The 25,482-nt window shown below is 52.6% G+C and overlaps 2 protein-coding genes across 2 annotated transcripts; one reads left to right on the top strand and one right to left on the bottom strand.

The window, feature by feature from the left end:
• Window positions 1-35: 35 nt before the first annotated feature.
• On the top strand, window positions 36-1,136 carry UCRPA7_1760 (hypothetical protein; the record flags this gene model as incomplete). Its single annotated transcript, XM_007914339.1, has 2 exons — window positions 36-255; window positions 316-1,136. 2 exons carry the CDS (start codon window positions 36-38, stop codon window positions 1,134-1,136), a joined length of 1,041 nt encoding a protein of 346 aa, XP_007912530.1.
• Window positions 1,137-16,572: 15,436 nt separating this feature from the next.
• On the bottom strand, window positions 16,573-19,113 carry UCRPA7_1759 (putative von willebrand factor type a domain-containing protein; the record flags this gene model as incomplete). The annotated part of the gene is made up of 1 exon (XM_007914338.1): window positions 16,573-19,113. The coding sequence occupies one exon, from the start codon at window positions 19,111-19,113 to the stop codon at window positions 16,573-16,575; it is 2,541 nt and encodes an 846-aa protein (XP_007912529.1).
• Between the last annotated feature and the right edge of the window lie 6,369 nt (window positions 19,114-25,482).

The raw sequence follows: 25,482 nt of genomic DNA, 5'->3' as shown, positions 1-25,482 counted from the left end.
CTCAGCGACGACACTATGCAAGGCCTAGGGCAGCAATGAGGCCTGCCCTATCAAGTCAAGTGAAGGAGCTCAAGAAGGACAACGAGCGCCTGATCTTCAGCCTGGCAGACGTCCCGCCGCTAGAGTTCTGGAAGCGGGCCGTTGAGGTATGGGACATCGACGGCCTGACTGCTCAAGACTGCTGTGACGGTGCGAAGCGCTATGTCCTGGTGGCTACGCAATGGGAGTCGGTATGGCGACCGAAGCTCGAAAACGGTATGTGACGAACGAGAATAGAGGCCTGGTTGGACAATAGCTGATTCACCCGACCAAAAGACTATGGACTTAGCCCTTATAAGCTACACTACATAGGCAGCATGCTCATCCACGGCGACCTCTCGGACCGCTGGCGGTTGGGCATGCACATTCTGCACTCGGCGTCGGAGCTGGGCTATACGCCTTCGACACTCAATCTCGCGCGTCTGATGTCAACGGTGGCAGCCAAGAATTCTAAAGCCGTCGCCAATTCGCTACTGTTCCAGAAGGCGGACGCGCGGTTCAGGGAGATCGTCCGCAAGGGCAAAGACCCAAATGCCCTGACCCTGCAGGGCCTTATCTACGCGGGCAGGGGACAAGATGGTCCGGCGCTGACGGCCTTTGACAATGCGCAGAGAGTCGGCGCCAGCAGCGGCTGGTCGAAGGCACAGCAGCTGGGGTCACCGGCGGCGCTGCAGGAGACGGCGACTGCATCACGAGGCAAGAAGGACAGTGAGCCAATGGCCACTACTGTAGTACGACCGAAGCGGTGGGACTGGGAGCCCAGCTGCGTGCTGGGCCGAGGACGGATCCTCCTCAAGCAGGGCCGTGGCCAGGATGCCGAAGCTGCGTTCCGACGAGCAGCCCTGGAGTTAGACAATGCGGAAGGGTATCTGGCCCTCGCGCAGCTGCTGCCGAAGGATTCGCCGCAGCGGGAGGAATTCTTGACAAAGGCAGCAATATCAGGTGTTACGGAAGCATGTGCCCTGTTGGCTGAGGTCGAGCGAGCAAAGGCTGAGCAGCCAGAATCGGACAAGGAGCAGGTCAGGATGCATGATCGGCTCTCTCGAGAATGGTCCAACCTCGCTGGGGGCACAACGCAGGCTGCTGCGTCGCTCTAAGGCGCTCCTGTTCGAGACTGGTGTGTTGAGACGTGAGGTCTTAATCGCTGGACCAACTTGTATACTGCCCACAAACAAGAAACAATATTTGGGCGCGTGATCAAGGCTTGCACTAGAACGCAAGCCTCTGCGCAGGCAATTGGGTCATTTTGCGCTCTCGTCCGACGGAGGGACAAGATCACGCCATGTACTGGTAGTCAAACCTACGTTATTTTCTTCTTTCCGCCTCGAGCACATCGACACTGTCCCGACAGGAAAATCCCCCAAGCCCATGTAGACAAACTTTGTAGTTGATGAGTTGATTACATCATTTGTACTAGGTTGCTGGCCGCTAACCGGGAACCTGGAATCACGCCAGGTGAGAAGACCCCATCAAGGTTGTCCTTTTCGTCGTCTCCCGCCCCGGGAATCTGAAAGGGTCACTGCATGATGGTTGCACAGATTGCCGTCCGCTGTTCCCTGCTTCTCTTTCACATCTCGCCACAACAGGAATCATCTTGGGGAGAGACCCGTATCACGGAAGGAGGCAGTGCTGTGCTTCCCCCGTTGCGGTCCCACCTACCGTCGAGGGTCGTATCTGGCGTCGAAAGGAGGTGCAGGAAAGGGAAGCAAACAATGCAGAAGGGTCAAGGAGGATCGTGAAAACCCCGACCTTTCTCCCTGCAGCATGCCAAATGCCAAGTTCGCAAACCATAAAGCTCTGCACTACGGCTCTCCTCCGGGGCATGAGCGACTGCAAACAATTGCGAATGCAGCTGTCTACCATTCGGACGACGAGTCCGGGCTGCAAAGGAAGCATCTTAGCGGGCTGACACAGAGAGCCTGTCTGCCTTCATTATCTTCCAAGTACCGGCAGCTTTCTTAGCAACGGATCTTCAAAGAGTCAAAGACACCGCAATGCCGTAATTGGCGGTGCGGTGAAAGAAGGCTACTGGGATCGGCCTCGGAGGTAACCCACCCAGGATGAACTTACGGTTCCAGCGCGGGGGTCCTATAAGGGTGCTGTATCCGTTACAAGGGCTCACGCCGGCAGTTCGCCGTTTCAGGGCCTGCTCGTCAGCGGGGTTGCACGGCCTGCAACTTTCACTTCTCCAAGTTCCTGACTTTGAAGGGGGGTTACCTTCGGAGGATCCACTACCTTATTTCGAGGTTCCTCAACTTCAAGTCATTAGACGACTAAGTAGATGCCTCTTCTTAGCAATTCTAAGGGTGAAGGAATAATGAAATCTCCTCTCTTTGTTTTTATTCACACTTGGCGATGAAATCTAATATAACGATGTCAAGGTCACTCTAAGCCATCGAGATAGAAGTGTTTTCGAGAACATGTGCTTGTAAATCGTGCCTAGAAGCTCGAGTGAGAGATAACAGACGTGCAGACTAATTTTCCTCCTTCCCATAACATCACCTCAAGTCCACAAATCTGTTATAAAGCAACACACTCCTCTAGCTCGCCCATCGTAGCTCCAGCACTACGGGTTGTTTTGATGCATGATGGCTCTGTTGACACCATAAGCTATGTCCCGTCCCTCTTTTACACCGTCTGTGTGGGTATATCATCATATATCTCTCGAAAAATGCAAACCGTCATCTCTCATTACCAAGAAGCCCCATTTAAGAACAGGAAATATGGCCCAGTAAACCCAATTTGATGACTTGCTCGTCCTCAGTAATGCAATTATATCCGTGTATGCGCCTGTACCCTGGGTTCCCTCTTCCAGCTCGGAAGAACGCCAGAAGGATTGCAAGCAAATAAAGCAAGGCAAGTATTATTGGTTTCTTGCACGCTTCTTGCGACCTCCGCCTGTAGAACCGGCGTCATCGTCGTCATCGTCGTCGCTATCATCTCTGGCCCGTGTGCCGCCGCTCGATTTGTCATTGCCTTTCTTGATAGAGATGAGGCACCCTTGTTCCTTCAACTTCTTGGTCAGGGGTGTACTCGCTTGCATACCAGGAAAGTCTTTGGCGTTGTAAACGGTGAACACGTCACTCATTGTAGTGCTTTGGATGGGCAATTTCATCCCTGGCCGTATAATCTTCGGTTGGAGGTTGACAAAGGAGAATTTAAGACGATATGAACCTGGCGTTCTACATGAAAGGTCTGGAAAGCAGAAGAAGCAACCCTCGTCACCGTTCTCATCCATGCCAATAAAAGGCGAGGACACCAATGTGCCCATCAGTCTTCGCTGCTGGCGGAAATCCTCTGGCATTGCAGACATGTCCACCATGCCGGTCTCGTCCCATATTGAGCAGTGAACCACGGCGCTAGTGACCGCTTTCGTCCTTTGCTTGATTTCTTCTGGTGATGCCTCCGGGTCTTCAATAGTGAGCTGCACTATGGGTGGCGGATCGATTACTCGACGATCACGCTCGCCAAAACCGCAGGATCGAGCCGCTGCTGGCTGCTGCCTGACATGAATTTTATGGACGGATGAAGTCTGCGAGACTGGACTCGGAACTGGTGCCTTAGAATTGCTGGTTTTTTCTTGCCGCTCGTCGCTCAGAAGACTGGATATTTTCATAGAGGGTTTAGGGTCTTCACGCGGAGAGGGCATGTAAGTGGCTGGAGGACTGGCCGAGTGTGAAACATAGGATGCCCCGCCGTTTGACGTAGGGTATGGTTGTTGTGGTACGCGACTGTCCAACTCTCTCCGCATGACGTGCGACGGGCCCTGCTCTGGTACAAACTGTTGCCTCGCCTGAGTTGCCATCTGCCGAAGGGGATGATGTGCTCTTATAATGTCCTGAAAGTCGTCTGATCGCTCACTCACTGGCGAAGACAATGTTGGTGACCGCCGTAAATCCCCAGGGATAGGCCTCCTGCTGCTGGGAGCCATTGGTGGAGGATCGCTACTCGAGAGTGATAATCGAGGAGAGTGACCAATAGGCGAGGGTGTCGCATAATCGCTATAGTAAGTCGATGAGGACTTACTGCTGTAAGCCGTATTTTGTTCCCGTCCGGCCATATTTGAGGACAATGGTGGTGGTGGCGGCGGTCCTGATAACAGGCTTGCGGGTCCTGGGAGACGTCCACCGGAGTTTACACGGTCTTGCGCATAGTAGTCGTCTCTGGAATGCCTGGGAGCATATGGCGGCTCATGCCACCCATTTAAAGGTCGGGACATGGCGCCTAGCATGGTATGACCAAAGTTGTGTGGTGCAAAATCGATAGCTGTCGACATGGGTTCCACGAGGCTCAAATATGTGCGGAGGCTGATTGGAGTATTGGATCGAAGCTTAGCAGGCGGACCCGGGCACAAGATCCGTAGCTAGTGCAGCAGAGAATGCTGACAGACGTAAAAGACAAGTGTTGGTCGCAGTGTCACGCACAGTGGGTATTGGCGTGTCTGTGCGAGCCGAGGGCTTTGTTCCAGTGCCAGAATAGCGTCAACAAGCAAGGCGGCAGAGGGTGTGGTGAACAGATAGCTAGCCAGTGCTTTCTTTAGATCGAGGGCGATGCTAGCATGGATTTAGTTCTGCAGACGGAGGATACGGGAAATGCGAGGTCCTGTAAGCGACCGCCGCGAGGATGGGGAAAAAGCAAAGTCGCGGGCCTTGCAGCTGCGAAGTGTACAGTAGAGCGTCCAAAGTGTAGTGTGGTGCGGGCAACTACATATGTATTGCGGTTGGAAGCGTCGCTAAGATGCCAGGATTGGGAATACGTCGTGCTTGTTGGCAGAGAACTCAGGTCAGATCAGGGTGTTGGTGACACGAGGCGCAGGGGTTTTTGTCGAGATTGTCTGTATGCCAGTGTTCACTCTTTGACACATTCGATGACTGGCAAGTCAAAGCCAATGGTGTGTATTTGATAAAAGGTCGCAGGTGTTTGCTAGACGGACAGCCGGTGGGTGGTCTGCCTGTCAAGCATGTATATATAAAGTATGTGGTAAGTACGGGCGTATGGGGCGTAAAGGCAGATGTGACTAAAGATGCCTTCGCCTGGGGTATGGTAGCAGGGGTCGATGTGGATATGTGACGATGTCAACGGCATATAAGAGGGCAGGCCTTGATATTAATATGGATTGTGCTCCGCCTGGCGACAGATCAAGGCAGGGGCGGACTCGGGATATTTCCCGTTCATTTGGAAAAGCCAGGCTGGTGGGCCATTGTTCGAGATTGACGAGGTGAAGAGAGATATTTGAAAGGAGAGGGTATTAGATTGCAAATTGCGGTTCGCGACGAGAAGAAAAAAGAAGAGCAGCCGACTGGCCCGTTCTGTCTTATGTAGGATGAGATGTGAGTGGGCAGCAGAGGTACAGATAGCCATGCAAGAATGCCCGTGGCTTGAGGGGACTTCCCAGGAAGCAAGATGATGTCCAATGGCCGATTGACCAGGCGCGGGATACGGAGGCCGGGTGGTCCTTGAGCATCAAGGTCCCGTTCCTCGGATAGGGAAAATGAGAGAGAGAAAGAGATTCCAAGTTAGGAGAGCTTGAGACGGGTAGGCTTGGAGCGACTTGCTCCCCCCTGCAGGCCAACTCTAGCGAACTCAGCTGCCGCGCCATTAAGATGGGCGATGTATCATAAGACTTGTGTACTCGATTGTACCGTGCGTCGGTCGACACAGTATCCAGCAACGCCAGCATCAGCCAGCTAGCGGGATGCGATGCACGCCGCCCCCTCGCGGGGCGGGAGGTACGTCAGACGTGCCCGGATAATGGGACTCGGCTGGCGTTGGCCATTGATGCGATGTAGCATGGCCTGGTATTGTACTGTGCTGTACTGCGCTGTGCTGTATGCCCTCAGTTGTGCCAGATCAGTTGTTGCCGGCAGCAAGCCATGCGGAAGGTCTCTGCAGCGTAGTGCGGTGATGATGAGACAAGCCGAGGGCTGAAATCTTGTGGAGGCAGGCGATCAGGCATCTGGATGAACCAACAGTATCGGCGGCGGAGGCGGCGGTAGCAGCAGCTAGGCGGGCAGCTGGCGTTCCTTGGTGGTCGATCACGGCGTCAGTACTTTGCCTCATCAACTTAGCCGTGACATGACACTAGCAGACTGCGAGGTTAATGGTGATGGTGGTCGATGCATGCGAGAGTGAAGGTGTGGTGTGGCGTGGTGGTATGGGTGTTGGTGTGGGTGTTGGTGTGGGTGTGGGAGTGGGTGTGGGTGTGTGAGTGCTGGACCGAGTATCTGGGCACGATGGCGTCTGAAAAGGACCTCAAACACTCCCGCCTGCCAGGACGGGACCGTCCCGGGGGGTTCCATTCTTCCTGTCACAGGCATTTTAGCCCGCCACGACTGACGTTAGTGTGCCTCCCCCAAGCAAGGCAGGCCCGCTAAAACACACTAGACTGACAGGCTGGTCCTAGCCCCTCGAGCCCCTCCAAGGAAGGCTCGAGGTGGGATCCTTCCGCGTGTGGACCCCCAAACCCACCACCACCACCAAACTCCACACTCGCTAACAAGTTAAGGTAGTGCACCTACCTCTACCTTAACCTTGGCTTGAGTGCCTTACCTAGCTGTAAGTCTAAAATAAGGAAAGAAATGTTCACCAGACATGCTCCCTATGCTCACCAAGTCAGGGAAAGGACACTCAAAACTTGACGAGTTGCTTTCTTGCATCCACTTACACGAGGCCTCCGGATCACTCTTGTCCAACTTCCCGTTTAATGCAAAACATCAGGTTGGGTAGGTGCGAAACAAGCAAGTGGTTGAAGGGGCGTCCCTTCCACTCTCTCTCCCCCCTCTCTGTGTGCATGTCACCGTCACCATGGCCCTCGAAGGAAGGTACCCAAATAGCCGTGCCGTGCCTTCCATGATACCGCTTCAGGAAGAGTGAGGGAAGGAACGGTGAAGGTTAGACAAAGTTGATGCAGAGGCCGCTTCCATCTACCTTCCTGCGTAGCCGCCTCCCTTTGTGCCTTGGAGCTAAGGTAATACTCAACCATGATTTGACTGACAAGGCGATTCTCTTCACATCTGGCATCCGAGCCTTCTGAAGAGCTTCTCCATGCCTTCCATCCCTGGCCAACCCTGGCACCCTGGCCATCCGCCTTAAGAGATCTTCCTCCGCTTATTACCAGATATTAACTACCACACCTCCCGCCCCTCGCATCTGCCGGCTTTACTCTGCTGATGAAGTCAATTCCTGGATGTGCGAGTCTAGGAAGCGCACGTCGTTCGTTCGTTCGTTCGCTCATTCAAGGCACCAAGACCCTGGGAAAATTTGTCATGTCAAATTGCCGGGCTGAGGGCCATCGGAGCAACCACAAGCCTGCAAACACCAACACACTGTGCTCAGCAGCGTGTCTTTCCCAGGGATGTAGTCCCTGCTGCAGGCATGCACCTGCTCTGCAGTCTTCTGCCGCCGGCGTGTGAGATGTGATATTCAGGTTCATCCACCTCCTCATCCCAGAGCCTGAGGCTTGCAGCCCCCGGCCTCCATGCGTGTGATGAACCCATACGATCCACAGGCACGCATCATATCAAGCCAAGAGCGAAACAAAATATTCAATGTCCTTTTACGACTGGCCAATCTTCTTTGAAAGCTGACTGACAAACCACGCAGTTTATAGAAATCGTTGTCCAATGAAGCACAGACGGGCAGCATTCCGCGCATGGGATCGATGTCCGGTTACTGGCGCAAAAGAAATACCATCGATCCCTACTTTGTTTTTATGAACCTGTCCTGCAGCAAGAGTCAGTCAGAGGACTCGCTCATGCCTGGACATTCTTAAGAACTGAGTGGACAGCCTTGTAGGCCTGGGAAAGACAAAGGCAAATGTTGTCTCAAAATAGTGGTTGTCTCGTTCCAGATTTGCACTTATTGATGTACGCTCGAACAGCGTACCAGATTTTGTCTCCCTCAGGATCTGCTGCTGCTTGTCCACGGCCTTGGTCAATGCCTCCGCTGACCTCAACGGCCTTTCAAACGACCAACCTTTTTTCGGACCTCCGTCCTCAACTTCGGCCCCGTGCTCTCTAGGGCAAGCTCCGCAAGCGTGAGAGGAAGCCTAGGTTCTCCGCATTTCCCATATCAGTGCGTCTCGAGGTAACCCTCCGCGGTTTAACAGACCACTCACATTGCACCTCGCACAGGCTATGAGTACCAGACTGCTTCCGTGATGGTTGGATCAACCTCTCTTCAAATTACCATGGCGCGATAATTAAGCACACTATTGCAGTGTATTGACGCTGAAGATCACCACAAGTGCGGGCAATTCAGACCTTGGCGCAGTCACGTCCTTTCCGCCACAACATCCAGTGCAGTGAACCCCAGTTCACAAACATACCAACCGTCTTTCTCGAAGACATGATTATTGCGGTGGGCATCATTCACACACCGACATCTCTTGAAAGCACACTTTCTGGGGGCAGACTCACCTCAATCGCGACGCAATAGTGCCAATTGCTTGCTCGTACAAGGTCCCAGGCTTGGGACGGCTCAGACCGGGTTGGAAAACGGGTGAATACTACCCTGATTCCGGGTTTACTCAATGTGCAAAATGCCAGCCTAGAATCTTGTGGCTGAAAGCCTGCACAACCTCGCAGCCGCTAGTGGCATGCAGGCGGTGCGGACTTTTCCTAGCTACCAACAAGTCCATACGACCGACCCTGTACGAAGCGACGAGGTGCGTCCATATCCCCTTCTGCGAGAAATACTGATCCTTCGTGCAACGTGGTTTGGTGACTGCACCACCTTGGTGACACTTGATTGCACAGTCATTAAATCTATGAAAGAGACAAGACAGAACCTTTCTGTACTAAGAGAACCCCCTTTCCCGGTATGCATATGGTCGAATATCAATCACTGATGCATGGCATGTGAGGTCGCAGAGCTCAGCGTCCAATGTGACGAGAGCTTTGTGAGTTGAGTCTTGTTACGGGCAAGACCCCGAGACCTCACTCTGAATTCTGCAGCACCTACTACGGTCGACCCGTCGGCCTAAGCAAGCAAACTGCCATACACCTTGCAAAGACGCCACATGTTCCAGGCCATGGTGTGCTGCCTTCAAGTCTTGCAGGAAAAGATCTTGAGGTTCGTCACCAACTGGGAGGCACACCTACGGGCTGTCTACCCATCTCGGCATGGGCGAACCAGGGTTAACGCTCCGTTCCAGCAGATGTATACCCCACGATACCACTCTTATACCTACAAAATCTTTGCATACGCACTGTGCTTTGAGTTATGCTTGAGTACTGCTGCTGTGATGGTCCTATTCCACCTTTCTGCACCAACGCGCAGCAATTGACAACACGTCACGTCAAGCCCCTCAACACGGCACAATGCTGGCTCCTGTTTGGCCATTATAATCATATCATAAGCACTTACGTTAGTTGCTGTATGCCACCTCGAGTAATCCGTCCATGATTGTCGAAATAAGGAACTGCAAATGAATATCGCATGCAGGATCAACTATGGGCCGAGAAAGAGTCCGAGATCATGAAAGCCTGTGACCTGGAATGAGGCATCCTCTACACATTCCGGATTGGACTCAACTTTACAGGAAATGGCTTCTTGGAGCTCGAGCAAATAAATAACACATTTCCCTTCGCCTACTCGGTTCTCCGTGGGTCAAGAGCAGTCACACGGACGAGAGAGCCCTTGTCTGCCGTCCCATCTGCTTTACAGCTGCTAAAAGGCTATCCAACAGAGTCGCAACCTTCCAAACACTACTATACTTCGTAGTAGTATCGAGACCTTGGGCGCTGTCTGCAGGGTGAGATCTTCTCAAACCAGACTGGCCTTCTTTCCCGGGACTTGGGCGAACTATATAACGGAACAGGGGTTGGGCAATATCTGTCCCGGCTAAACCAACTTGCTGCAGTTTGACCCCTAAGTAAATTCCCCGGAAGCAGCAAGCAAAGCTGTCACGTTTTACTATCAATCAAAATCCCCGCATTATCGCCCAAATTTCCTTAGACGAGGCCGGCAACTGGACAGATGCGGTCGATACATACTTGCAGTATACGCAATGCACACACAATTCTTACACCAGTAATTTTTTGCTTTGGTTTCCTCCTGGCTCAAGTGAAGCACAGATGTCGTATTCAGCGTCAGATGTCACGCAGTCACCTCGACAAGGCGATATTTGGCCCATTCGTAGCAAGATTGACTAGATGATTTCCCACTGATTCCCGGGTTGTTGACTTGTCTCAGCAAATTGAAGAGCAGATAGCCAAGTGAGCTCTCGCTTAGCCATAATGACTGATCACTTATTGAGTTTCCAACCTAACATCAACACACTGGCAAGCTGAACTGATAGCGAATAGTTAGGAAATACAGTCGAGAGTTATAGTGGAGAAGGGACGGGCACGTTGACCGGTTTCAAGTCAAGGTAGTACCCTCTTGTACTTGTAATTGCATGAAACATAGATGGTTGGTCGATCCCCAAAGGTCTTTAGACGCCCGGGCTTTGATCTCCAGCCATAGTGGCATGCTTGCCACGTTGTCAGGGTTCATCCTTTATCCTCAAGCATCTTTCATAATTTTCTAGAATCTCGTCTCCAGCAGCTGAAGTGGACGATCATGCAATGGCCTTCAAGCTTGACACGGGACAGTTCACAAATTTTCAAAGGGGGAGCAAGCCGATCTCGTTGCATCAACAGTCGAAGATCTAGTGCGGCTTGTGAGCTTACCACGAGGCGCGCCCTCGGTTCTGAAACTGCGGCTAATGTGACCCAAAACGAAATCCATCGCGAACCATCTACCGCAGCATCCAATAACGTGGCCGGGTAATATATCTGAGGACTCGATCTCACAATCAAGATTCACGGAGGCATTCGAGCCTTTTGCCTCTACTACGGGATGTTTTCGCTCTTGGCCAACCTTATGCGGACGGACATTCCCCTGCAACGCCCTAACCAAGACAGCGAGCTCCCATCGTTTGGTTTTTTTTTTTTTTCGTCCCATATTCGATGATCTGAGCGGATCGCATTACATCTGGAAGATCAATTGTCTGTGTGTATGATGTTCGCGGCAAGTCTGGCGAGTCCGGACGAAAAATATCCGCAACACTGAACAACATCTCAAGTATGGTCTGTGACATCAGACTAGAGTCTCCATTGATCTCATCCACGTCGAGTCGGAATACAGCCTGGTATTACCTCACGAGACGACGAGACGAAGACAAGCAGGGGACAAATTCCGGGTAAATCAGTGTCCCTCCTCAGTGGCATCTGGCACGTTGACATGCCGTTGTGTCTTAGCCACCGCCAGCGGAGAGTCAGGTCGGCCTCATATCGGACATTTCTAAGTAATTTTCATCTAAAACGAAAAAGATCGAGAAAAGAAGGTTCGTCATTAATCTGGGCCCTTAATATGGAAGACCTCCAGATTCCTGGAAAGAGCAAGTGCACGTTATTAGCTAGTGGGAAGCACGCATATATTACGCCAAGAGCGTCAAGTGGTTCCTCGCTGTCTGCCGTTGCTTGTTCCCTGGCACTCAACCGGGAACCGACTTAATTGCAGACTTAATTGAAGATCCAGCCGCCTGGAAAAAGTCTGCAAAGGTCACATTCGGTCTCGCGGGTTGGACGTGCAACGTTACGGATTGTACCTTTCCGCAGTCTTGGGCTTGATATCGATACTTACCTGGGTAGGCAAAGAGGAGGTTGGACAGCCATTTGTCATTTGACCACCTCCAACGGCCGGTGCATTTTCTGAGCAGCCCCTTCTATTGCTCAAGATCGGAGCTTATGGACATGATCATCTACGGGTGGAAAGCCAAGTTGACAATTGTGACAGCAAGTGCCGTCCAGGGGCTAGTTTCGGTGTCAACTCTGGCGTGATTGGCAGATCGCGTTAGATTTGGTGCATCCTCAATATGACTAGACTAACTCAAAGTCTTTTAATCCGCATGGCAATCCTATTGACCTCCCAGGCTGGTTGCCGTTCTCGAAGGCCGATGATCGCCTCGTCTGACATCCTCACGGGCACCGGGCCTGGATACGCCGGCGGCAGGTGCTCATATTACAGGACACCTCTCCATAATATATTACAACCACTGAATGGCCTCTCGGGGCTTAATCAGCGATATTACTATTCACCAGGTTCAGCACTCAGACTCGAAACGATCGTAACGAGCCAAGGCACCCGTCGTGCTCGGAGCTTGACGGGAAAGGCCATCCTAGCTCGAACGAGATCTCGGCACATTAGTGTCAGCGCTGTCTCATGGGGACGGGGTCGAGTGGTTGTGACGCGGGCGAGGCGAGGAAGCTTCGCCGAACATGATGCTCCCCTCTGCTCCCTTGTCTCGATGAGTGCGGCTCGTTCGCCTACGGTGTTCTGCATGGGACACTCTCTTCATCGCAGAACGAGGTCGTCTAGCGACTGGGCATTCACAACGAGTGTATTTTTAGCCATTTCGCGTATCCTCCCCGTTATTCACACATCAACTACACTCTATCGTCGCTCTGGCTCCTATGCTGCTGTGATGTATTAATCCCAGGGCCCTCCTCTCCTATGGCGCTTTGCATGACTATAGCGACGAGACTCGAGGGTCCTCGGGGCCTCGATTCTGCCGGGCGGGACTTTCACGCATTCCCCAGTTTCCAACAAAAACCAAAGGCATCAAATACGAAGCCATAGTTGCTACCCATATGATAATACGGACATTTCTTCCTCACCTCTCCATAAAGTCACTTCCTTTCGAGCACAGTGTGCATGAAATTTGAGTTATATTCCTAACTTCCCCAGGCCGTGTTTGTCGCTCGGGATGAACACAGAAGGAAACGTAGCGCAGAGCGACCGATTCCCGTTTTTTGCCTGTTTATATCGACCCACTGGTGGTCACGAGCACTTTGACTTGTGACGCTTAGCATCCCCAGCTATGGCATCAATCAGCACGCAGGAGCAAGTGGGGGCGAAGGCATCCCATAACGCTTGATAGTGGCGTCTTATGCTTGCGGAACGGAGACCTGGTGACCAACTGGACGTCTGATATTAGAAGGTGATACAGCTGGAGGCTGCTCGGCGGAACGAGTGGGATGGTGAGCATGTCTTCATCTTACTTGGAGTTCTCCAACGCCGGTGAGCTGAAGGGCCAATACCAAAAGATGGCTGCTTGCTGATTGAGCTCTGGTCGTGATCGGATGAGGTGTCGTAGTACTTGGCTTGCATTTCAGTCTAAAAATATTGGCTCCTCCGATGAGGCTCTGAAGGACACCGAGCTCTTCGCCTAATGCTAATTAGTTTGAAGCATGACTGAAGTGATTCAATAACTGCCAGGTTGTAATCTCATCAGCGCCATCTTTAGGCTGTCTCCTCTAAATCCAGCCATCCGAGACATCAGTTCTCTGCAAGAGCAACTTGAGCTCGTACAGGGGTTCCGGGATCTTCCACATGAGAATGCCTCTACACTTTCTTCAGGATTAACTTCTACACTTTCGTCTTTCGAAGTCATAGGTTGACACCAAGCTGTCGAGGTCACCAGGATTTCATTACACTGGCCCCTTAATAAGCTTGTCGAAGTACTGTCTGTGAATACTTTCGTTAATACTATCAAGAAATACAAAGTAGGGATGATAAACTTCCTCGTCGCACAAGCAGCTAACTACCCAAGGCTGCCTTGATCGCCTAGAGTTCAACCTGGGCAGTGACATTGAACCAATTCCTTATTTTCCAGTTTTTGCAATTCCTCTGATTTTTGGACTCGTCCTTCTCGTGAACGTCCCGACGTACGATAGGTTTCTCCATAGTGTCCAAGCGGTAGTCCTTTATCAGTAGACCAGCCAGCACTACTGGTATGCAACTACAGATAGCAACGGTCAACAATGTTTCCATAGTCTCTTGATACGCTCGATCGATTGCGTCTCTTTCGGGTGTTCCCACCATGTAGCTCCTTGCAGTTTCAATGCTGCCATCAATGTCATCAATTCGAGCTTTGACTGCCTCCGGGAGATATCGCTCCAGCTTCGCCGGTATCAATCGATTCCAAATGGCCCCTGAGATAGCAGATCCGGTGGCGCCACCCATTTCAACTGCCATCAGAAATGCTGCTGTAGCGGTAGACACCTGCTCTGATCCTGCTGTGGCCTGGACGGCTAGCTGAGCAGGCACGTTCAGCATGCCGACCCCTATTCCCATGGCGATTTGTGCACCAATCATCTGGCCAACACCAGAACTCATTGTGGTGTATCGTATCATGAGCCCCACACCCATGACAAAGATGCTACCACCAAGCATGATGAGGTATTTGTAGCGGCCGGTGTATTTGATGATGATCGAAACGACGACACCGGTCACGGTTGAAGTGAAGCTGAATGTATGTGCAATATGTCCTGCAGCTGTGACTGACTGGTTCTGGACGACAAGGAGATAGCTGCTGTAGTAAGGTTGGATGGAGAGGTAGAATACCACTATAATGGTATTAGCAGATATCAATTGCTGTTCCGCCAACCACTTACTAAAGTAGAAGAAGCCGATTCCGCAACCGGCGCAGAATGTCCGGGATTTGAGCAATTTGAAAGGTATAAGGGGGTGGGGTGTCAGATGTTCGTTTGCTTCCCAAAAGGGAAACGCAACGAGAAAGGTGAATCCAAGTACAGTCATCGCGATAATGCTGCCATTGTCCCAGCCATGTTGAGCCGTTGTCGTCAATGTCAGAGGTATCAATATCAACGCGGCAGCGGTGCTGAGAAGTAGGATACCCACAACATCTAGGTCGAACCACTAGTCCTTCATTGTCTGATATATGGTAGCGTGCTGGTGGAAGTGGACCTCAATGGCAGACCTCTTTGCCTTCCTGGCACTAAGGAACAAGCTCACTGCTAGGGGCAGGAACATGATGGGCAGAACAACAGCCCACATGGCATATCCCCATCTCCAGTTTCCAGCCTTCAATATGGCGGCCGCAAGGATTGGACCAATCCATACATTCAACAAGAATGGTGTAACCGGAAGACTGAGAAATAATGCTCGGTTCAGCAGACTGCTCGTGTCGGCGATAAAGATCTGCTGGAGAATTTGGAGCCCAGTAAATCCGGCAGCGTGGAAAATCTGAGCGGAAGCGAAGGTCTGTACATTGTGCGAGCATGCTTGCTGAACGTAGCCGAGAACGAGGAGTAATATAGACAAGGTAAATGCCTCGAAACGGCCAACAATATCCGCCATTTTTGCCATTGGCGATTTCACGATGGCTGTCAATGAATTAGACGCGCTGTTCGAGTGATATTGAGGGATTAGGGAGCTAACCGTAGATGACTCCCTGGACGACAGAGACGGTTGCCATGAGCGAGTGCGTTCTGAACGAGCTTGTTGCAAAGACGGACAAATTGGATGTCGTTTGCGCTTCCAGGGAGGTTGCGAAGGCTATGAGGAAGATGCTGGATGAGATACAGTTAGCGCTAGAGAATAATGCCGTCGTATAAGAGCACTGTACCCCAAGTACGCGAAGATCAGACGCCATTTGGTCCATTGTATCGCGTTGCTGGCTTGAAGTTCTGGCGGAGTCGAGAACCCGGGAGTACTGCTCAAATCTGCCGGAGATCGATTCTTCTCCTCGGGTGTACACGCCTCGACTCGAGCGTTGTCCATCCTCAGTATCAATCGGGCGAGGGCCTCCCTCAAGCTGCAAACGAAATGTCTAACTCTGCTGCAGAAACATAATTTTAGAATGCCTAAGAATTATCTACATTGCAAAGGATGGCCAGTTAGAGAATGGGTCAAGCAACCGAGGATTAGCTTCTTAAAGTGCCCTTCGATGTGAAGAAGGCGCATATGCAACTACTTGGCTTGTTCCTTCCTGAAAGATCGATCGCCCTCCAAGCCTCTTCCTATATCCAGATGAACATGTAATAGATTTTCACTTTGGAATTGATCAAAATGGAACAAGGCAACTGTATAAGCATCAAGTTGTATGTTCATTCAGGTAGTAAAATCCCTACCACAACACATTCCACACTGCCTTAAGGCATACCTTGTTGGTATTGTACATACATTTCTCTGAATGACTAGTGTCACACACCACCACATCCATATCCACACCTCTCAGACTTTCATCGACGTCGCGCCAACACTCGATTGCGTAAAGACAAGGAGTAAAACAAGCCAATCACTCTTGGGCAAGTTTGCCATCAGAAAAGCAAAAAAAAGCAGGCCATGGAAGGCAAGCCGGGAGCAAAATGGTATCTTTCTTCCAAACCGCGGGAATTCGAAAAAGGTCACCGGGGGCCAGAGGGGGAAAATAAACAGAACAGCAAAAGAAAACATATGCAAGGTAATGACAGTGCAGTAGCAAGTAGTGAAGAACCACCACGTTACCCCCCTGTTTTCAACCAGACGTCTCGTAGGAAAAAGTGAAGCGTTGAGCTCGTATAGCCATGCGGATTCATCCGTCATCTATGCCCTCTAACAATGCGAGTCGTAAGGAAAGCCAGCTAGGCTGGGAGATGTAGTCAAACATTGTCACAAAAGGAGGTTTGGCAATGTCGGAGGGTCATAAGTGAGGGTTCGGCGGAGGCAGGCTCATGAAGATAGCAAAGGCAAGAAACGAATCGATCAGGCCTCTTCCATGATGCCGCCCTCACCGCCCCCTTCGTCGCGCCACTCGCGACTCTTCTCAGTCAACTTCCTTACACCACTGACACGACCAGCCCACAAGCCCTCGATCGGCGTTCGGAACGTGAACGCCCTCTGCGAGCTGATGACGCCGATGGCCTGCAGCACCGCCTTCCGGCTATCACGGCCGAAGACAGCTGGGTGATTTATCCACTCTAGGCTGGACTCGAGCTCGGCATCCAGAGCAGCGACGGTGTTACCGTCGATACCAGCAGCAGTGCCCATGCCGCCCAGGCCGAATCCATCATTGGAGCGGCTGCGTGGGAGGCTCTGGGGAGGGAAACCGTTGAGTGTTGAGGAAGTTGCTGAGGTTGTAGGAGAAGGCGAGTGCTTCCTGTCTGGGGTTCCCAGAGCAGTGGGAGAAGCTTCGTTCCCAGGATGTGGTGTTGAGGGGTTTGACTTGCTTGACGGCATAGGTGGAACTGGAGGAAGGCCCCCCTTGCCAAGGCCCTTGAGTATTGACCGCGTTTCGTTGAGCAGAGTATGCGCCCGATCATGCTGTCCCCTGCTGACAAGTGTGAGCGCTCTTGTGAGCATGTCTGACGTAAGGAGCTCCATCCGTCGTTGGACAATGCTCGGATGAGGCGGGATGGGTGGAGAGTTGCCCCACGACTTTGTCTGCTTCTGTGTCGCTGGAAGCATGGTGATCGCCAGCAGTGATGGTCGTGGCAGGTGCACAGCTGTGCCATCCCGGAGGATATCGCCCCAGCTTAAATCAGCTTGGATTAGCGGGACTTCCTCCACAGAGACAGCTCTCTGGTCCTCTTGGTCCATGGGACCACCTAGAGCCTCAAGACCCGATACGATCGTCTCCCATGGATCTTGAGGTAACTGCTCTTGGGAGGAATTATCTGGCATGATGACGAGCTGGACTAAGATATCTCTCTTGTCTCCAAATCTTAGATCGCCCAAAGCTGCCTCGGCATCACGACCTGTCGCACGCTTAGTGATCTGCAGGGCACCGCTAATCTTGTGGAATTTCGCAGGTGAACCCTCGGGAAGCTTGAGCTTCAGCTTCACATTCTGATGTGACAACGTTTGCATGCCACCTAAGCAGCCTGCCAGGCACTCGCGCAGCATCATCCAGTCCTTGACGTAGGTATACGAGGCCTTCGTCCGCGAGGACAGCTCGATCATAGTATCAGGTTTATGGGTCATACCCAAACCAAATGAATGGATCGTGATCTTGGCAGCCTCTGCTCGCGACACAACGAAGTCAACACTGTCCGCATCCGATGTAGACGCATCACTAATAAGCATAATCGTCGCGATCGGGTTGTTGTACTTGCGCTGCATCAGGAGGTCCATCGCCACGTTCGCTCCTTCGACAACGTCGGCGCGATGGCTCTTCTGACCGACCGGCTTGATCGAAGAGAGAACGTTGCTCCAGCCGGGCCACGCCTTGGTAGTCATGCCAACGATGGGCACGCCACCACCACCTGAGCCGAATGTGACCAGACCCATTCGATCACGCTCGCCCAGAGTGTGGACCATGAATCGAAGAGCATCGCGGACCAGGTTGATCTTGACGCCTTGCATGGACGAGGAGATGGGCACAACGACCACCACATCAATAGGGACATGTACCGACTGAAGCATGGGGCTCTTGGCAAAGGCAGTGTACTCTGTCGGGGCTGTTGTAACGGACTTTGGTCCACCCCAAGAGGATGCCTGTGACGACACACGCTGTGGGCGAACGCCCCGCTGCCAGTCCTCCTCGTCAGTTTCTGAGAACTCGCCCCGATCATAATCAGGACTGCGTACAGGTGACGACTCGACGGCATTGAGATCAAGCAGGGCTTGTTGCCACAACTTCAGCTGATTCCGGTTCTCGAAACGAAGATGGAACTGTGGTAGCTCAAGAACAGAAAGACTGAGAGTGAGGATGTTCTCGTCAATGCTGCCTGTCTCGATGACCTCATTAAGGTGCTTCTTGATCAAGATAGATCCCTTCAGGGTGCACTTCGTCGTCTTACGACCCGTGCCGTCCTCCCATTGAGGAGGAGGATTGGGGTTCTTCTTCTCCTTCACACAAATGAGCATCTCGGCGAAAAGGAAGCATTCAAGTTCCTGCCAGGAAACTTTGTCTTTTCCGACACGCAGAGTGCCGTACAATCGCAGCTTGCCGAACCTGCTGAAATCGAGGCCGTGCCAGTTATCCACACGACTTCGGAGGTTTTCGGTCATATCATCAAGCACTTCAGGAGACTCGTAAGGGTAGAAGCGTGGAGCGCTGCGAGCCGGCGAGGGCGGCCGAGCAAATGCTTCCTCGAATTTTTGTTGAGGCATCGGTGGTGCAACCTGGAGATCCTCCGGGTCAGGTCTCCACTTGCTGTCGGGAACCTCGATTGTGATCAGGCATGTGAGGGTCTGTTGCTGCCGTGATCTATTGATGGTTGGGAACTCAGATCGCACTGTCACCGTCGGTGCCGGGATGGGATTGCGAGCCACCGCTCTCGGGCTAGCCAGCGTCGTCTCCATTGCTTGCACATCATAATCATGTCGGCGTGGTGGACCACTCTGTGTGGTCTCCGGGTATCCACCAGATGAAGCTACACCTGTAGCCTCACTATCGCTCCTGGCATGTCTGGATGGTCCATACCGGTCAGAGAGTGGTGCCTCCCGGCTGTCTCGCAGGCTGCCGCGTGCGGCACTCTCACGTCCACTCTGTTGCTGCTGGCCCTGTCTTTGATTTGAGCCACGACTAGGTGGCCGGACAGTCTGGTCATCCCAGGGGCCTGTAGGTGTCGGCGTTGGTGTTCCTTGCGATCTCGAAGTATCGCTCACAGACACCGATCTCACCATGTTGCTGATTTTCTCTGTATCGGCAGCGGCCGAGGTCAGCATCACAGTTATAGACATCTTGGAGTGCCGGGTGTACTTACCAATATCCAGGACATTACCGCCTCGACTTGTGTCGAGATGGAGAGGCGCATTACATGTTGGGCAATACTGCGACTCGAACTCCCTGATGAACTCATAGAAGCAAGCTTCATGAGAGACATGCGTGCAAGAGAACTGAAGTATCCTCTCGCCGCGCAGGGTGTGCTCCAGCGGTTCTTCGCACACGGCACACTCGCTGCCTACGAAAGTGCGCTCCCTCCGGGTGCGACTCCGGTCCGAGCTCATCATGCCGGCAGACATCGTTCTCGAGGCGCTCTCACGCGATCTCACCGAGCTGATTGATGCTGAGGAACGGTGCGACGGTGCGCGAAGAGTTCCTGTGCTAATTGAGTGACCTGCGATGGAGAGGAAGAGCTGTCAGCAAGGTACACTTTTATGGCACAGACGAAAGGGTCTGTCCGCCGCCAAGGCCATATGACACCTGCAGAGTCACGGCGCATGGACATTGACGCATGAAAAAAGAAAGAAAAGAACTAATCATGGAGGATAGCAGACTCACTCTTTTCGGGAAACGACGGGCCTTCGCTGTAGGACCTGAGGCTGCTGGTGTAGCTCGGACGCAGCGTCTCTCTTCCCCAGCTGGAGGCCTGACTGACCTGACTGGGACTGAGTAAACCAAGCTCGCGCAAACTTGATAGCTGCGCCTCTTGCACCCGTTTCTCTTTAGCGTATCCCTGCGATTTGCTATGTGATCGACTAAACATGTGGGGTGGAGGAGGATATCTCGTTTGAGGGAAGTAATCGTGAAGTCGTGAAGGGGTGAGCGGCGCAAGGACTACTGATTTTCGAAGATCGGATCTGGTCGAAGGGGGGTATTATTTTAGGAGTCTGGCAGAAGTCGATCCAAGGACTGCCGGCCTGTTCCTAAAACCAAGGAAGGGTTCGTGCAATGGGCTAAAGACCCAGAGATGGGCGTGGTACAACGGCTCCTGGGGATCCTGGAGGGGTTGTTTCAGAGAGGTTGTCTCAACAATGCTACTGCCAAATCGGGGGGACCTCTGTGTGCATTGTGGCGCAGAGCACCAGATTGACTCAATTGAAGAGGGAGTCCGGGCAGTGATGTCAGTGTAGTCGACGCTTTACCAGCCGCACGAGTTTGGAGAGGCGAGTTGTGGTGTTGCCGCGACGATGGTACTTCACCTCCAACAAGGGCGATCAACTAAAGCCTTCTCGGTCCTATTTGGCGCAGCTGGAGACCTTTGTCGCTTTGCAACAGCCTCGTCGGACAAATGTTGTACAAAATGGAGGGCTCCAGAAAAGGTCTCCTAATAGAGCCGATAGGGATGGAAGTATTGTCGTCGAGTTTCGGTGAGAGCTGCGTGCATGAATTGCGCGGTCAATTGCTATCATATGTCGGTGATATCGTAGTTTTCTTGCTCCCTCCGATTATGGACCGTACTGCGATCTGGAGTAGACAACAGCAAATCCGTCCTCGAGAGACGGCTGCTGAGTATACGGCTGTATTGCCAGACCGTTACAGTCTCTTCGTCGGATGGCTCCTGGCTCACGGGCGGCCTAGTAAGCCACACAGTAGCAAGGCGGTTCGTGACCCGGGGAAGAGCAACGCTTGGAAAGAAGGTGCCCGTGAGAAGAGTAGGAGCAGCTTCGGGCAACAGCAGTGTAATATGGTTGAGCGTAGTTGACAACCTAAGCAGGTAAAGTAGCGTTAGGAGGATGAGGAAACGGGAAAAATGGGGCCATAAGGAGATTTATTTTGTCTAACTACAACTACTGCTGCACATTCGTTATTCGGCCTGGACAACCTCGACCCTCGTCCTGTCCTGACTCCAGTCTGCCAACTACTTTGGGAAGTGGTGGACATTGGGAGCGCCATCCAGGCCGTGGCTGGTGCAGGTGGGTGGCCGGCTGGTAGGGGGAGGGGAATTGGGAGGTTTCTTTGGAGCCCTTTTCTCTATCCTTGTGGGTGCTATCCTGGCCTGCGTCGTCCCCTGGCCCACTCCTTGCCCACCCTGGCCTGTACGCAGTTGGAAGTAACTTCAGACCCTGTTACTGCGTGCACATTGGTCGTTGCCCCTCTTGGGTCCCCGGTGGCCGTTGATAGTTAGAGTACAAGCGGGGATGTCCCTGCAAGTACCTGCAACTGAAGCTGCGACGCCGTCTGGGAGTCTTGGTCGTTCGCTCGCTGCCGGGGCCCAATGCTAAATAGCCCTTGCCGGACCCGTCTGCCTGGGGTCGTTCCTCTATCCACGGTGGACACCTTTCACCCAGCACAGGCGTGCAATATCCAAGGGGGAAATGGGAGAAATAAGCCCATCGCCATGCAGCCTACCAGGGCCTGGAAGGAAAAAGTCGCCTGCCTCGCCAGATATCTCTGGGCATGCACGTTAGTTTAGAGTAAGGGAGACACGAGGAAATCCCTAAAAAGAGCCGGCTCCATGCAGAACAGAAAGATGAGTGCCTGGTCAAGCTTCCAGGCCTTCCTTGGGAAGCCCATTTTCCTGTCCGTCGCCTACTTGCAGTATTTCGTGTGTTTGGCTGCTCGGTGCGCTGTTGTACCGGTACCGGATAACGACCAGGTTTGTGGAACAGGCCAAGTCGACAGCCGGCTCACATTTTCGCAAGACGGCCGTTCGGCCACTGCAGATATTCATCGTCCGTGCCTGGCGGGCGCATCTCTATCATTCGTCGTGTTCGACCGCGACTGCATGCATTGACGCAATACGACGCAGGCTGAAAATGCAGGAAATAGAAGAGCCAATACTGTACACGGTCAAGTGGACGATGATCTTCTGCCCACCGCAGCGTAGAGCAGGTCCGCGTCTTAGCTGCATCAACTGTGGTGAACCGGTGGGCTGTAGAGCGGAGCCAGTAAGAGGACAGGAAGTCGGTGGGAAGGTGTGGTAAGAACGGACAGGAGGGCAACCAGCGGGAAGGACGGGCTGACGGGTGCTTCAGGGTTCTGTGAAATACTGCCGGGGGGCGTGTCCAGTGATCTGCAGCGAAGAGCCTCCCCTTTCAGAAGGCCAGCAGGGCGGTGGAAGGGATCCTTCTGGGCCTAATCGAACGTTTTGTTATATTACATTATTTATGTCAGCTTTTAATGTGAGCTGTGGTCATCGAGGAAGATGAACATTGCTGATCACAACTTCTCAAAAACTGAGCATATCCAGCGATCCTTCGCCTCAAAGAACGGGAACTTTCAAGACGCTAGCTTGCACCTGCATAAAGCACTCGACGCCACAGGCGACATTGGCTTGTGGTTCGCAACGGGGTGGATGGCTTTGCCGGTACTTGAGTTGCCTCTTGAACACCAATGACCTGGCCGGTCTGGGTTGCCAAACAACCGATCACCCCCTCTCAAGGGCAACGCAGAAGAAACGTAGGCAGCACGTGGCGACAAGCGGCGTGTAACCGAGACATCTTTCAGTCCAGCAGGATAGAGGCGCCATGTGTTTCTCGCTTGGTAGTGTCGTGTCATAAGACAGCGGGACCTAAAGTTGGAGCACTGTAAACCCGAAGTGCTATAGTCGGTCGCGACAAGGTGCCCACGCGGAATCCAGGAGGTGTCTAATCCACGACTAATGGGGAGCCTGAGGGGTTCATGCAGAAACCCCTAAATGCAGTCTCTGGAGGCCATCGAGGGCATCGTAGCCTGTGAGCTTGGAGAACACGCTAATTGACAGTCGGCCTTACAGCGGTAGTGAATGCCCTTCGATAAATTATGTTGTTCTCTTTCAAGCTTCGATCCCAAGATGCCAACCATTATTTTGAACGGCCTCAGTATGCCTATCCCGCTAGCTCGACGCGCGAGGCGTGCAGAAGAAGCAGAAGAACATTCAGCATGCCACTGTTAGCCATATGGTGCCGTCGTGTCCAAGAAAACGGGCGGCACTAAGGATACTTTGGCTGCAGAGGCGCAGATTCTTCATGGTCGTATTTTCATAAGTCGGGATAGGTTCACACATCCATCCCGTGACGCCATCTTTGCAGCTCGTCTGTGCGCTCAGACTGTCGATGCCCGTGCGCTAGGCCAATGAAGCACAAATTTGTGCCTCCAGTCCGCCGCTCTTGGTGTGAGCGTCTCTGGATCCCGCTCGTTATGAGGTAAGCTGTGGAAAGAAGTTGAGCATGTGCCACTCGTTGGCATCATCGTGATCCTTTCCCAAAGGCGCCCACCAGGTGAGTAGCGGAAGGAACAGCGCCTTGATCAGCAATGATCTTGCAGATTTGCTCGAAATGGTGGCTTCAACACACACTACCGCAATATGCTATATTCTTAGTGTCCGTGATGTAGTCCATGGTCAATTTCGAGGCAAGACCAACACGAGTAGCTCCTTCTGTCAACCAGACTAAGGTATCACCGTTTTATTTACTACGGGAACTCGGATATGACCGCTGCTATTGCATCATTCCCTCTATATCCGGTCAAGAACTATCTATGGCACATTAACTTTCAGGGAAGCCAAAGTTCTGTCTCGTTGAAGATCAGTTATCCCGTTTTGAAAGACTGAAGGTCGCCGCGTATCGTTGGTGTCATTCGCAGCTTCCGCAATAGCTAAGGCTTTATGCGACATCGTTGCTGCTTCCAATTGCAGCCGGAAAAGGGGGGGCCACTCTACGAGTTTGAGGTACTTTCCCCAGGACTGGGTCGCTTATCTTCCCACGCTCCTTCCCTCTTCCATCACAACAATCGGCAGGCATACAAGTCAGTAGCAGTAGCGTACAGTCACAGTATGTTCGACAAGCAGCTATCGGAAACGTTGCCAGTCCGGCATGTGGGGTGGGGTATGTTTTTCTCTTCAGCTCTGCATCTTGCTTCTTCTGGAAAGGAAGATGGAACCAAGGGCATGGGACGCAATGGCTGAGCAATGCAGGCTTACCTTGATGTCTCCGGTGAGTTGGCCGGGGAAGGAAAGGGCTGTCAACGCCATAACGCTTCTATGCGGCACAACCCTCCCAAAACGTGATAGCAAGAGGCGTCGACTTTACTATGCAGTAGCTTTGCCTCGGAATTCCCAGCCTACAGGAATCGAGTAAATTAGTCTCGCTCTTGAGAGGGAGACTTGGTGCATAGTAGGGACTGCTTCTTGCGACATCACGATCTAGTCTACTACAGTGGAAGACTTCCCGACTCAGCGCCGCCCTCCGTGTCCTCCTAGCTCTCGCCAGGCCACGGGGACGGCAAGGGTTGCACACGACGGCCGGGATGACGTTGCTATCCCTGTACCCTGCAAGCTCCGCCGGGGAGTCAAACCGGGAGCCGTTCAGAGAGTCTCGCTGGAATATCATGGAACCGTTTTAGAGAACACGCCACAACGCCTCAAACTACCAGGACCGCCTGCACAAAAAAAAGCAACGAACATGCGCCGCCTGAAGGTTTCCGAAGCGCCGCCCCCTCCGTAACCTCAACCTTGGACAAGCACTATTCCTGCGACGTCGTCGAATGCAGGGAGAAATCCCAGCAGATCCTTTAGCTCGTTCTTCGCCTTCTCCCACCCGGGTCTCGCGGCCCTAAGGATCACCAAGGCAAGGGAGAAGGAGTCTGGATGTCGTCTGCATGCACTACCCGACAAGACGGGCCAGGCCCTCGTCCAGGGTCGAGACCAGTGGTGAGGGATCTTGCGAAACCAAGATGCATGCTTGCTACGACAATAGCCAGGGATGGTCGTTCGCCGTGGACTGGCCATTGTCAATCTATTGGCCAATATTAATATTATAGAATCTTAGCAGCCATGCTCTTTGAGGAAGGGTGTCAATCTTTCAGTAGCATTGCTGATCTACTACCACGAGCCTTTCCAAGAACGTCGTTAAGCGAAAGGTCAAAGCCTGGCAGCTGTCAAACCCCCATTTTCGTCAAATCTCGCGGCCTTCCACCTCCCCTCTAGGTTATCTTGTTCGCCTTGAACAGGGAAATCCTCGCCGGCGCCAACGCTTAGGGTCCATCTCCGACTCCATCATGATTTTATTTCATGCGACCTGAAGCGG

This window comes from Phaeoacremonium minimum (assembly GCF_000392275.1).
Source record: "Phaeoacremonium minimum UCRPA7 unplaced genomic scaffold PA7_03_scaffold_129, whole genome shotgun sequence".
Classification (NCBI taxonomy): domain Eukaryota; kingdom Fungi; phylum Ascomycota; class Sordariomycetes; order Togniniales; family Togniniaceae; genus Phaeoacremonium; species Phaeoacremonium minimum.
Note: the sequence above shows the minus strand (reverse complement) of the source record. Positions and strands in the feature narration are given on the sequence as shown.